This window comes from Diospyros lotus, chromosome 6 (assembly GCF_014633365.1).
Source record: "Diospyros lotus cultivar Yz01 chromosome 6, ASM1463336v1, whole genome shotgun sequence".
Taxonomy (NCBI): domain Eukaryota; kingdom Viridiplantae; phylum Streptophyta; class Magnoliopsida; order Ericales; family Ebenaceae; genus Diospyros; species Diospyros lotus.
Genome location: NC_068343.1, coordinates 3129987 through 3142143, shown reverse-complemented (window position 1 = coordinate 3142143; position 12157 = coordinate 3129987). Strand labels below are relative to the sequence as shown.

The 12157-nt window shown below is 35.3% G+C and overlaps 2 protein-coding genes across 4 annotated transcripts; one reads left to right on the top strand and one right to left on the bottom strand.

The window, feature by feature from the left end:
- The first annotated feature begins 2489 nt into the window (after positions 1–2489).
- Positions 2490–8867, top strand: LOC127803682 (ubiquitin-conjugating enzyme E2 2-like). 3 transcript variants are annotated; one of them, XM_052340107.1, is made up of 6 exons: positions 2490–2595; positions 2895–3029; positions 3180–3205; positions 6563–6652; positions 8279–8367; positions 8438–8867. In XM_052340107.1, the coding sequence occupies exons 2-6, from the start codon at positions 2905–2907 to the stop codon at positions 8564–8566; spliced, it is 459 nt and encodes a 152-aa protein (XP_052196067.1). In that variant the 5' UTR covers positions 2490–2595; positions 2895–2904; the 3' UTR covers positions 8567–8867. The 3 variants fall into 3 exon arrangements, with proteins under 3 accessions (XP_052196067.1, XP_052196069.1, XP_052196070.1); XM_052340109.1 differs by having other exon boundaries at positions 2496–2591; XM_052340110.1 differs by having other exon boundaries at positions 2500–2595; positions 8288–8367.
- Positions 8868–9316: 449 nt separating this feature from the next.
- LOC127803677 (AP2-like ethylene-responsive transcription factor At1g16060) lies at positions 9317–11279 on the bottom strand. Its single transcript, XM_052340100.1, has 6 exons — positions 10889–11279; positions 10683–10771; positions 10514–10587; positions 10369–10419; positions 10190–10266; positions 9317–10087 (listed from the first exon to the last, which is right to left on the bottom strand). Exons 1-6 carry the CDS (start codon positions 10980–10982, stop codon positions 9486–9488), a joined length of 987 nt encoding a protein of 328 aa, XP_052196060.1. The 5' UTR covers positions 10983–11279; the 3' UTR covers positions 9317–9485.
- Between the last annotated feature and the right edge of the window lie 878 nt (positions 11280–12157).

Sequence of the window (12157 nt, the reverse complement as noted above, 5' to 3'; positions counted from 1 at the left end):
CCCTATTCTTCTTCTCCAATCCTCCCCTCTTCTTGTTTTGCAATCTTTGACTCTTTTTTTTTTCTCTAATCTTCAATATTTATTCTTACTCTTCGATCTTCAACATTTCTTTTTCTTATTGTTCTCCAATCTTTTAGTGTTTTTCTTATAGTCGATTTAAGAACATTTATGATCTTAGGCAATAATTACTTTGGTGGCCATTTAATCATATAAATAAATATTACAAATTATTTAATATTTACTTTTATTACTTTTTAAAATATAAAATCACTAATTAAATTTTTGTATTAAAGTTTAGAAATCAAATATTTTTCAATTGATAATATAGTTGAATAATTTAATATTTCTTGTGACATAATTGAATATAAGTAATATTTTATTAATTTTAATTTTGAAAAACTTTTTTTTGTTTAAAATTGTTGAGCCAACTTGCTCATATTAATTAAGTCTTGATGATTAACAAAAATATTTTTATAATATAAATATTTTCTCTTACTTATGTAAAAAGTAAATTTATTTTGAATTAAAAGAGAATTATTTTTAGACATATTTTATTATTTTAATCATTTATGTCTCAAAACCTTATATTTGAATTTTCAAATTTTAAATGAAAGAATAATTATTTTTAAACATGTTTTCTTTTACTCATACAAAAAATAAATTTATTTTGAATTAAATGAGATTATTTTTAGACATATTTTATTATTTTAATTATTTATTAAAATATATTTATATTTAAATTTTTAAATCTTGATTTGTTTTAAATTAAAAATAAAATATATTTTCTTATTGTTTGAGAAAATCTAAATATTTTTTAAATTTCAAATTTCATATTAATCATTTTTTTAGTAGTTAAAATGCTTATAAATACTCACTCAAACTCATTTTTTGAGTATCCAAATACTTTCATTGCATATTCAAAGTACCTGAAATCTCTCAAACGTTATCAAGCAAAGCATTCAAGTAATCCGAGACTCTTGAAATATTATTGTATATCCACCGAAGAGCGACAAGGTAAGAGGAGAAAAGTTCTTCGAGTTTTCTACAACAAATATGAACTTCTCCATTCGAGATTATAATTTTATTTATTTATTTAAATATTATTACCTTATATAATTTATTCTTAATTGCTTATTTGTGTCTAAGTATGGACAATTATTTATAACATTTAAATTACTATTGTGGATTGTATAGGTTTTATAAAATCATTAAAATCTAGGTGAATATAGTTTTCAATGTAAGGTAGAAAGAAAGCCTCGGTGTAGTGGTTACATGAAACCTATTGTAATCTATATGTGTATCTAGTTTCTAATATGAGTTAGTATGAAAATCTTAGTGAAATTATTTTAAACATCGGGAAAGTAAATTAGGTGTGTGTGAAGACACTGAACCATTATAAATTGTGTTATGCCTCATTGTATTCATTTTTGTTATATATTGTGGTTTATATTTATTATTAATCTCAAATATAATTTATTATATTTATTAATTATATCTTTTTAATAAAATTATTAATTAATAATATTTATTAAAATTAAAAAAAAATTAATTACTCAATTCATGCCTTCTTAAGTGACCATAGTCTAAAGCGACCAATAAAGATAATAGTTAATAGTATTTTATAAATTATTCATGCATTTAAAAAAAATATTTTTTTTATAAAATTTAATGTCTCATGCGATGTTTTTATTTTTATGATTATAAATTATTTTTTAAATTTATAATTTTAAAAATAAATTCAAACCATCAATATCGAAAATCATGTCATATTTTATAACATTATTTAGTATCTAACATTGAAAAATGATCCATGAACTTGACAAGTTAAGAAAATTTCTTGCTTAAATAGAATAATAAAATAAATAGTGTATAAACTAATTTTTTTTTTTTTATCAGAGATCAAATTTCAAATGATATAAGATTTTTTTTTTACCCCTCTTTTTATTTTTTGACTCTCATCCTTTCTTATCTTCCTTTTTTTTTCTTATTTTTCATAATCTTCTTCTTCTACCACTTTTGTTGTTTTCTTCTACCTTACTCATATTCGATTGTTGATTTTTCATTTTCTCCATTTATCTCTATCTTTCACTTCTAATATACTTAATTATACAATATATTATAATTAATTATACATTTTTATATACATTTTATGAGTTTTTATTTAATAAAAAATTAAATGACTTAATCTTATTCCGACCATTAAATCATAAATTACTATCTATTCTATTAAATGTTTGATCTGATTTTAAAAACATTATATACATCTATAATATTGTATTAAGACATCAACAATTTTGCAAGTTATCAAAATATAAAACTTAATTTTAAATATATTTTTAAAAATTATTAAATTACAATTGATGACTAATCTTATAAAATTAGGATTTAAAACGTTTAATTTGATTGATTTGGTTTGTTCGCAGTAGTTTCTAGAAGTCGTCGGCAGCTTAAATATCCCGCAACCTTCTGGAGCATCTCTTACAGAACACACACATATATATATACGACGCACTGACATAGAAGAGGTGAGATCGTCGACGACTCGCTCAGTTCACCGAGAAGAACGCAAGAGGTTCTTGCCACTTCTGCTTGTAGGTAACGCATATCTACACTATTACACATGCACACGAACAATTCATGAACCCTAGCACAGGGATTTGAATAGTTATAGCTTTGTCATTCGTTGGAGTTACTGCGTGGTTCACCGATCTAGGGTTCTAGTGCTTTTGACGAATAAAGTGATGCAAAGTATTTTATAATTAGGCTGTTGAACGATCTTTGTCATAACTACCGAAAAACCGGTGAAATCGAATTTCTTTCATGTCGAGCACGTATTTCTCTGGAAGCCAGCAGAGTTTGTTGATTCCTTTGTGTTGTTACCGATGTGGTGATAGGGGACTGAGGATGTCGACTCCCGCGAAGAAAAGATTGATGAGGGATTTCAAGAGGTTACAGCAGGACCCTCCAGCGGGCATTAGCGGCGCCCCCTATGACAACAATATAATGCTCTGGAATGCTGTTATATTTGGGTATGAATGAAGTACTGCTCTGGATAATACACATATTTTCTTTGAAATAAATGCTTTGGTTGATACATGCATATGTATTTCCGTACTTCGTTTGAGTTGTTTGTGTGTTGATTCTATTTGTAACGAGGTCCTTTCTTTACTTTATTGCAGTCCTGACGATTCTCCTTGGGATGGAGGTAAGCCTATTATTGCAATTTTAAGTTTTTCAATGAGAAGGACTTTTTCTTTTTCACCTTAATTGTATTTTACATATTATCTAACACGTGCATTTTGATTTTGCTCTGACCATATTAAATTTCCTGTTGAGTTAGCTTCTCATTGTTTCAGGATACATATTGGTTATTCATTGCTTTTCAGTTGTCTGTGCATTATGATTTGTAGTAAAACATGGTGATCTAGGGTTTAGAGTTTAGGGTTTAAGTTTTGTGTCGTATTAAACTCTTATTCAATTAGACATCAAAACACATATGACTATTAATTACATTTTGATTTGTCCATATATGAGGTGGTTCTATGTCCTGTCAAGCCCTTAGATTGGGGATCGAACAATGGAAGCAATTAGGATTGAATTACGAAAAAAAAATTTGAATGTATGAAGAACAGATAGAATGAGAAAAGGAGAGAGATAGAACAGAGAGAGAATTCGAGAGATGGAATGGGAGAGAATTCAAGAGGGAAACATAGGGATTCTTTTATTCAAAACATGCCTTCTCCTGTTACACCAGCCTTCTTATAGGCTGTGTTCTAACTATCCTGCAACTCCCTAACAACATTCAGCTACCCTTATAACTCCCTAACAGCTTACAACAACAATCCCTTGCTAGTTACAGTAGTTATAGCCTCATTTGTCCCCTTATACCCCTAGGTTTGTAACAATTCCCCTCCCCTTAAGGAAATTCTTGTCCCCAAGAATTTATACAGCTGTACCTTCTTCTTCACCCAATTCCAGCTGGTTCTTCTTCGTTTTCCTCCTCTCTTCCTTCCATGTTAAGGAGCTATTTTTGACATCGGTGGCCAGGGCTGAATTTATTGCCACACTTAAAACATAATCCCAGCATCCATCTCTGCTCCATAGTAACTGATTTGGCTGCATCAGGGTGGGGATAAACCTTAGAATTTACTTGCACTTGATTCCCTTCCAATGATTGACAAAACGAAGGCTGAATTTCCGTTTCCACCGTGTACTTATTGCAAATTGCCTCCAACGTAAGCTCTTGTAGCTTTGCCTTCTCATCCGCCTGCTTCACTATTGTCGACGTTAACATCTTGACCATAGATTGTAATTCATCCTTCAACCCACTAATGAAGCTAGATACAAAATATGGTTCAGTTAAACTTGGCTTATACAACCTCACTAATGCCCTCAACTCTTCAAACTTCTTTTGGTAGTCTTCAACCGACCCCTCTTGCCTCAATTTGGTAAATTCTTCAACCACGTATGCCATACCCTTCTCACCAAACCGACCACACAATTCTTCCAAAAATTCAAGCCAAGTCACTGCTTCACCCTCAGCTTGCTTCCAACCTTGATACCATGCGTCAATCGTATCATTGAGATACGATGCTGCCAAGGATACCTTATGCTCTTCATTGATATGAAAAAATTCAAAAAATCTCTCATAACGATGGATCCACCACCTCGGTTTAACCCTCTCAAAGATTGGAATTTCCAATCGAGGCATGGGTGTATGGTTAAAAACTGAAGAAGTAGTACCCCTCACCTGATTTTCTCGCACCCCCGCAGGCCTATCCTTAGCGACCCACAACCCATCTGGTCTGGCCAGAATACCATCCTGGTCCAAGATTGGTTTAGGACCCGTTCTTGGAGGGAAATCCGCTAGTAAACGGAACTGTGGCATGGTGGACAACATGTTAATCATGTTGTCGATCTTTTGCCAATAGTGATCCACCCTTTCTTAGCCCTTCTCCAACTCGTGGATGCTCTCCTTAATGGTTGCCATGTCCTCCCTGCGACATGTCAACTTCCAAAGCCTCCATTCAATTCTCTAGCTACTTCAGTCAAGTGCCTTCCGCCATGATGTTAGGTTGATTACCCCCTTGCTTTTGATCATCACTACCTGCAAAAATCCTTCGTGGTCCGTCGCGGTCCACTACTACCTTAAAATCGACCCCCCCAATTCAGACCTCATTGATCGCCACCCTCTTACAATCCTAATTCAAATCAAACAACAGTTGAGAATTGATCGGCCTGAACATGCAATCAAGATCGCTCCTTGCTTTTGTTTGTTCAACTTAACTGAATTGATGGACCCCTCTCGCCACGTTCGTACTGTCGTTGGGCTTGCCAACCTTCGCCTTCAATTTCCGACCCCAGCTTTGTTGGAATTTCTTGGGTTTTATACGCAATTGACACCCAAGACAAGAAACGCACTTCCCTTTCAATTCCAATCATGTTCCTTGTTGTCAAAGTGTCCCTACAGTCCGCTTCCAACTCCCGAATCGGTGAACCCACCAGCCACCACCTAGCCCTTCATTGTTGGCTTCCCGCTTCGGTCACGCACATTTAGTCTGACCGTGCCTACTCTGTTGACCCACTTAACGGACCCAGAACGCTGACTCTAATACCACTTGTCAAGCCCTCAGATTAGGGCTCGAACAATGGAAGGAATTCGGATTGGATTTCGAAAAAGAATTGAATGTATGAAGAACAAATAGAATGAGAAAGGGAGAGAGATAATAGAGAGAGAGAATTCGAGAGATGGAACAGGAGAGAATTAAAGAGGGAAACATAGGGATTCTTCTATTCAAAACATGCCTTCTCCTATTACACCAGCCTTCTTATAGGCTGTCTTCTAACTATCCTGCAACTCCCTAACAACATTCAGCTACCTTTATAACTCCCTAACAGTTTACAACAGCTTTTGTTCCCTTTTGTTAGTTACACAAACAACTTTTGTTAGTTACAGTAGTTATATATGAACAACTTTTGTTAGTTACAGTAGTTATAGCCCCATTTGTCCCCTTATACCCCTAGGTTCATAACTTGTCCCATTAAACTTTTGTTCAAGTAGACATTGAGGCTACACAAATCAGTTATTCTGTGAGTTTTTTTTTTTTTTTTTTTCTTTTTTTGTTAATTGGATGATGATATAACTGCTATTTTACATAAGATGTCTGTTGCCTGTGCCCCATGCCACAAATCTGAATGTATTCGTAGATGTGGCATCTACCACCACTTTACTGAGATTCAAAGACCATAAGGTGGATACTATAAAAATACTAATTGCTTGCAGAAAGTGAAATTAATTATCCTCACCAAGTTTATTCAGCGAATTTATCACATGAGGGAGTCTGTATTCATGAAAATGATGTCTTCTGTCTTTGAACTGGACTTACAAGGCAACAGCCTACTGAAGTATCAAGATTGATACATGAAGTTCTGCTTTTCTCTTTGCTAAAAAAAGAAAAAGAAAAAAGGAAAATAAGTAAAGAAAGAAATCGTTTCAACTTTATTTTCTTAGTTCTCTTAAAATTATGTGGGCACACTTTTATCTATATCTTTAATGTTTCAGGTACGTTTAAGCTGACACTTCAATTTACAGAGGATTATCCAAATAAGCCACCAACCGTAAGATTTGTTTCGCGAATGTTCCACCCAAACAGTAAGTTGGATGTTTACTCAATGTTCATATATCTGCTTCTTTATCTCATCCTCATATATTAACTTGAGTGATTGTTTCAACTTCGTTTGTTTAGTTTGTGATTATTTGAAGATTCTTGTATAGGATCTACAATTAATAAGTTGGGTAGATTCAAAGAATTGTTGGTTATATTTTTCTCTTCGCTGCAATATGTTGTCACACCACAAGTTCACTTCAGTCATATGGGGTAAATTTAAGAAGCAGCTGATTCTGCCTCGTATCATGTCTTTAATAGGTGATAAGTAAAGTGTTATAATTTACTATTGCACAAAGTGATGGAATTAAAACTAATATCACTATTTTTAGCTTCCTGTCAAGCAATTTTTTTTTTTTTTTTTTGTTTTTTCCCGCCTAGCAGGGAGCGATCACTTTGCCATGTGCAGCAGGGATTTATTCCCTATTTTCTTGGGGGAATTATATATATATATATATTCTTCTCCCTCTGGAAGTTGTTGCAGGACCTCTCTGTCACACCCTTGGGTTGAGCTAGGGTATGAAAAGGAAATTGGGTAGATTAAGAGAAGAATTTGGGGGAAAGAGTTAAGGTGGAAGAGAAAGAAACAGCAAGAAGAGGGAGAATGTTCGAGAGAAAGGGAGAGAGATAACAGAAAGTGAGAGAGAGAGAGAACACAGAATATTCAATTCATTTCTCCACTTCCCTCCCATCCTACAGCTGTGGCTTAATATATAGCCTCACAGCCACTCACATGCACCCATGTGCAGTACAAACAGAATTATAACTGCTTCTAGCTACTGGATAAATATCCATAACAGAAAATAAAAGACAAAATTACAATAGCTACCCTTGGCATGTGACACTCTTTTCTTTTTCTCTGTCTAGCAAAGGCCAGTCTTCCTGGCTGACTCCCACTTGCAGGGAGCACCCTGCCAATGCCAGGCTCACTTTAATGGATCCATTGGATTCTTCTTTTTTTTTTTTTTCTTCTTGAAGCGACTTAGTTATATGTTCTTTAATCTGTGTAAGTTTGCGAATATTGGTTGAAGCTGAAAGATTTCCGAATAGCTTTCAACATTCTTAAGATCTATTGGCGAGCAGTTAGCTTCATATTGTGCTTATATTTAATTTCAGAGTATGTTTTGACTTTACAGTTTTGCTTTGTGCTTGGATTTGATTAATTAATTTTTATTCTGGATATGCAATTTTATCTGTCCTTTTAAAAATGGTTCACTATATGCACAGAGCAGCAATTAATTGCAATGGAGACATTTTTTGTCCCTGTCGAATACCCTGATGATTTGTTTGTCCAGACATGTGTTCCACATCATGCATAAATAAAATATAATCTAATAAAATAACTCATGAAGAACTGTTCTTTCTGGGTTAGGAAGTGCCACATTCTCTGCATCTCAGAATCATACTGCCATCAGAACTTTAATACTGACTGTCTACTCTTCTGTTAGACTTGATTTGATCTGCATACCTTTTTCATTCTTCGACCCATAGGAGTACAACAACCTCCTTTAATATCATTTACTTGCTTGATTTCTTATTTTTCTGTGCTGAAACATATTTTACCAATTGTTTGTGCTGCTTGCTCATTTATCATTTTCAAAACATGCATCTAGTTTATGCAGATGGAAGTATTTGTTTGGATATTCTTCAAAATCAGTGGAGTCCAATATATGATGTAGCTGCTATACTTACATCTATCCAGGTATACTGTTTATATTGCTCATCAGAAAGATATTTTGCTAGGCCTGGCCTGATCATTTTACTCAATGCAGTCATTGCTCTGTGATCCAAATCCAAACTCTCCAGCAAATTCTGAAGCAGCTCGGTTGTTTAGTGTTAATAAGCGTGAATACAATCGGAAAGTACACCAGATTGTTGAGCAGAGCTGGACTGCGGATTAGATTTCTCAGTATTTATGTGACACGGGAGACCATGAACTGGTGAACTAAGCTGGTTCATCGCCCAACTCATAAGGTGGTCTGATTTGCCTGTAATGTGTCATTTGTTTGTTGTTGATTCATTAATGACAAGTGGAACCGAAAAGATTATGTTGGCTGTTGGTCTGTAGGGATGTCAAGCTTATTTTCCATGGCATTTGTTGTTTTGGTTGTATCTTGGAGTTTGTATGTAGACTATAGTGAATGTTTGAAAGATCTTATATCTTTTTTGTCTTTATTCAATTTGCGGTCAATCCTTTAGCTAGAGGAGTTCAGGCTTTTGTGATTTACTGCCTTGTGATTGGAAATTTGTAGTAATAACATGAGAGCATTTTATATTCAACACATGATAATGCTTGGTTACAGTTAATGATGGAGAAAGAGTGGTCATAAATTGGATGGAGTTTCCTTGTCTGCCATGGAGAAAGGGGTGCCTTCGAAGATGGTTGTTGGACATTGGATTCTGTCGGAATCAGTCGGATCCATCCTGCCTTTTTGTGTCTCTGTGAGTTGCAAGGAGTATTTGATTGGGAGTTGTTGCCAAACCTTCGTTACAAAATATCTCAAAGGTCAGGAATGCTAGTTATGAATTGTGTCAGACTTTCACCTTTTCAGATATGCTGTACGAGCCCAGATTGTGTTGGTGATGAATTATCGAATTATTATCACAGGCCGATGTAGTTGCTAAAAATATTTGTGAGAGCATATGTTTGTGTGAGTTTTGGGTATTAATATCTCAACTCTATTTCTTCTTGGTGTTTTCTCCCCTGGTTTCCATGACGATATCATCTTGGCTTTTGGTCTCTATTGAATGTATGACATTGAAGCAACAAAAGCTCATTTCTACAAATTTCCTACAGAGCAATTGAGCATTTATCTTGTATCATTGATTAGATGTTATAGGCAATGCCATTCCAAGCGGATTCTCTTGACAATTGTAATAGAAGTGAAAGTCTCCTAATTGGAAACCCTTTGAAGGCAGTTCAGATGGGATATCATCAGGTCCAGTACAAAACCCTGAAATCTCACCATTTTTACCTACCTCCGCTTGGGTCTGTGCATCTCTCCCGACATTCTCATCCTCAGAGACATTATGATTCTTCTCCACCAGTTCTCTAAACATTGAAGAACGGAGGAGGAGGCCGAGTGCAGTGGCAGAAGATCTTTTGCATGAACTAACAGATAACTCTGCTAGTGTTTCTTGCTTTTGATGAGGAACTAAATCCAGATCTTCCATGAGAAAAGTACTCGCATGCTGCAAGGACAAGGAACAGGGTTCCTCTCCCGGGCCAAAGTTGGAAGGCTGCACCACCTGAGACCCTATGTTCACCGGCTGCTGTTCCGGAGCAGCATCAGCAACCGGAGTGTTTGCTCCCGGCATTAACCATCTCATGTAAGAACTCAAGTCGAAATTGGTCACAGCATTGATGCCTCTGTACTTAATCGCTGCAATGTTGTAAGCTCGAGCAGCCTCTTCTTGGGTGCCTACCAACAGAGATGTGCAGACAAGTAAGTCATCGTAACGTGTTCATGATTTTTCTTTCTAGACATGTTTCTTAATGCAACATATTTTTTATGCTAACTCACTGTAAGTGCCAAGGTAAAGGTACTTATTGCCAAAGGCTCTTCCTATTCTTGCTTCCCATCTCCCATTGCGATGGTGCCTGCATCAATATTGCCCCTAAATAGTGTTCAGAAAAAGCTGCTTCATTCTAAAGAAGATGTTTTGCATTTTGGCTGATCATTATAATACAGTAAGTTTATACCTTGCAACCCCCCTGTATTTTGATACCCCTCTTGAAAATCCACTGCTCTTCCTGCAAACATAGGAGAAGAAATAAAGAAGTCTCAGCTATTTAAGCAATCCAGCAACAATCAAAACTCAATTTGGTCATCGACATTAATTTGTACCTTCTTAAAGAGGCTAGATATTCCTCTTTTGTTACAGTTTGCATCATTTCAATCTCCGTTGCATAATCAGAGAGCTGTGGAAGATTTCAAATCATCAACTGGGAGTTCAATGTCATATGGGTGGGCAACTATACATTATATTACTTTTCCACCAATGGATAATCCATACAGGGAAATTAGTGAAAGTTGATGTCCCCCAATACTTGAGCGCAGCCAAATCAAAAGCTATTGCTGCACATTCTTCATCATTGTAAGCTCCTAATTAAGGAGTTTGGGAAGGAATAATGGGTGTCATTATTTTGATCTTAAAACACAAGAACACATGTAGAAACAAATTAAAATGGAACCATAATTCCAATGCCAACGAGCACTCACCAAGGTAAACTGTGGAATCCCAGATTTCCATTCCAAAGCGCAGCTCCGCAGGGAAGGTGAAAAAGATACATAGTAGTATGTTATTCATAAGCATCTCATGTACAACAACAAAAAAGAAAGAAAACAAAGGAAGAAGAATTAAAAATGCCAAATTCTAGAATTTTCATAGTAACTTGCTTTCCTTTCTTCCTCTGGTTGACATTCCAAGAAAGCTTATCCCACAAATGAGCCTCAAATCTTCCCGTCGATCTATGCCTGCTGACACCTCTAAATCTCGAGCTCCTCTTCACAGTGATTGAGGCTTGATCATCAACTTGCAGCCCTGGCCGCCGCCGCCGCCGCGTCTCCATCTTCACTTGTTGCTTAATTACCTTCTAAAATGCATAATAGATATGTCTGTGTGTGTATATATATGTTAAGTGTTTTTTTTTTTTGGTGATGTTACAGAAAGCAGTTTGGCGAAGACAGCAAGACGTTAAGTGAGGCTGTTTGTCGCAGGCCGAGGGGCCATAAGTCCCTGGTTTTGAGGTTGTGAAGCAAGGCCATCACGAGCGCCAACCAGACGAGCAAAACAGGAGAAGCCTAGAGAAAAGCAGTTTTCAGCTAGAACCAATCATTAGTGGCGGCTTATGCGGCGAAGCGAGGCGTGGCCTCGGGCTCTTCGTCCGGTTAATAATTAATTACGTAAGATCCTGTTTGTGGTTGTTAAGGTGCGTTAGATTTCGATCTTTTTTTTTTCTAAATTCTAATTGTTGGTCAAGAGTGGAGGAGCAAAGGAGCTTGTTAATTTCCTCCACCCATGGCGGCCCTGTGGGCAGGGGCGGCATTTTCTGTGGAATCATCTGATCGTAAAAGCTTAATTACATCCATATATAGTTACTATAAATCAAATTAGTTGAATAACTATATATATACTTTTGATATATATTTATTTGGATGTATTTATTTTGACGAACCAACAAATTAATTATTAGGTAAATAATATATGAAATCATCACTTCAAGATCATCAGTAGCCAACTATATATGTATGTATTCTCATGAAGAGAGATTGTAGAAAGAGAAAACAAAAGGGAGAAACTCATAATTTTGCTTTGATATTATATAAGGTGCATATATATACACAATTGTGGATGCAATAATGTCGCATATATTAACTAATTTTGATAAATGAAAATGGTGAAGGTTATTGCAAAGTGAAGCTCTATTATAACGGAGGGCCGAAACTTGAGAAAATGAAATATAAATTTTGCTTAATTAATTAGGATGA

Bases quoted from the DNA above. Each gene is read 5' to 3' on its own strand.
- LOC127803682 (XM_052340107.1), top strand. From the start codon at position 2,905: ATGTCGACTCCCGCGAAGAAAAGATTGATGAGGGATTTCAAGAGGTTA. The intron at 3,030-3,179 runs GTATGAATGAAG...ACTTTATTGCAG, and splicing joins TGGAATGCTGTTATATTTGG to TCCTGACGATTCTCCTTGGG. The intron at 8,368-8,437 runs GTATACTGTTTA...TACTCAATGCAG, and splicing joins CTATACTTACATCTATCCAG to TCATTGCTCTGTGATCCAAA.
- LOC127803677 (XM_052340100.1), bottom strand. From the start codon at position 10,982: ATGCTTATGAATAACATACTACTATGTATCTTTTTCACCTTCCCTGCG. The intron at 10,420-10,513 runs GTACAAATTAAT...CTATGTTTGCAG, and splicing joins TATCTAGCCTCTTTAAGAAG to GAAGAGCAGTGGATTTTCAA. The intron at 10,088-10,189 runs GTGAGTTAGCAT...CTCTGTTGGTAG, and splicing joins CCTTTACCTTGGCACTTACA to GCACCCAAGAAGAGGCTGCT.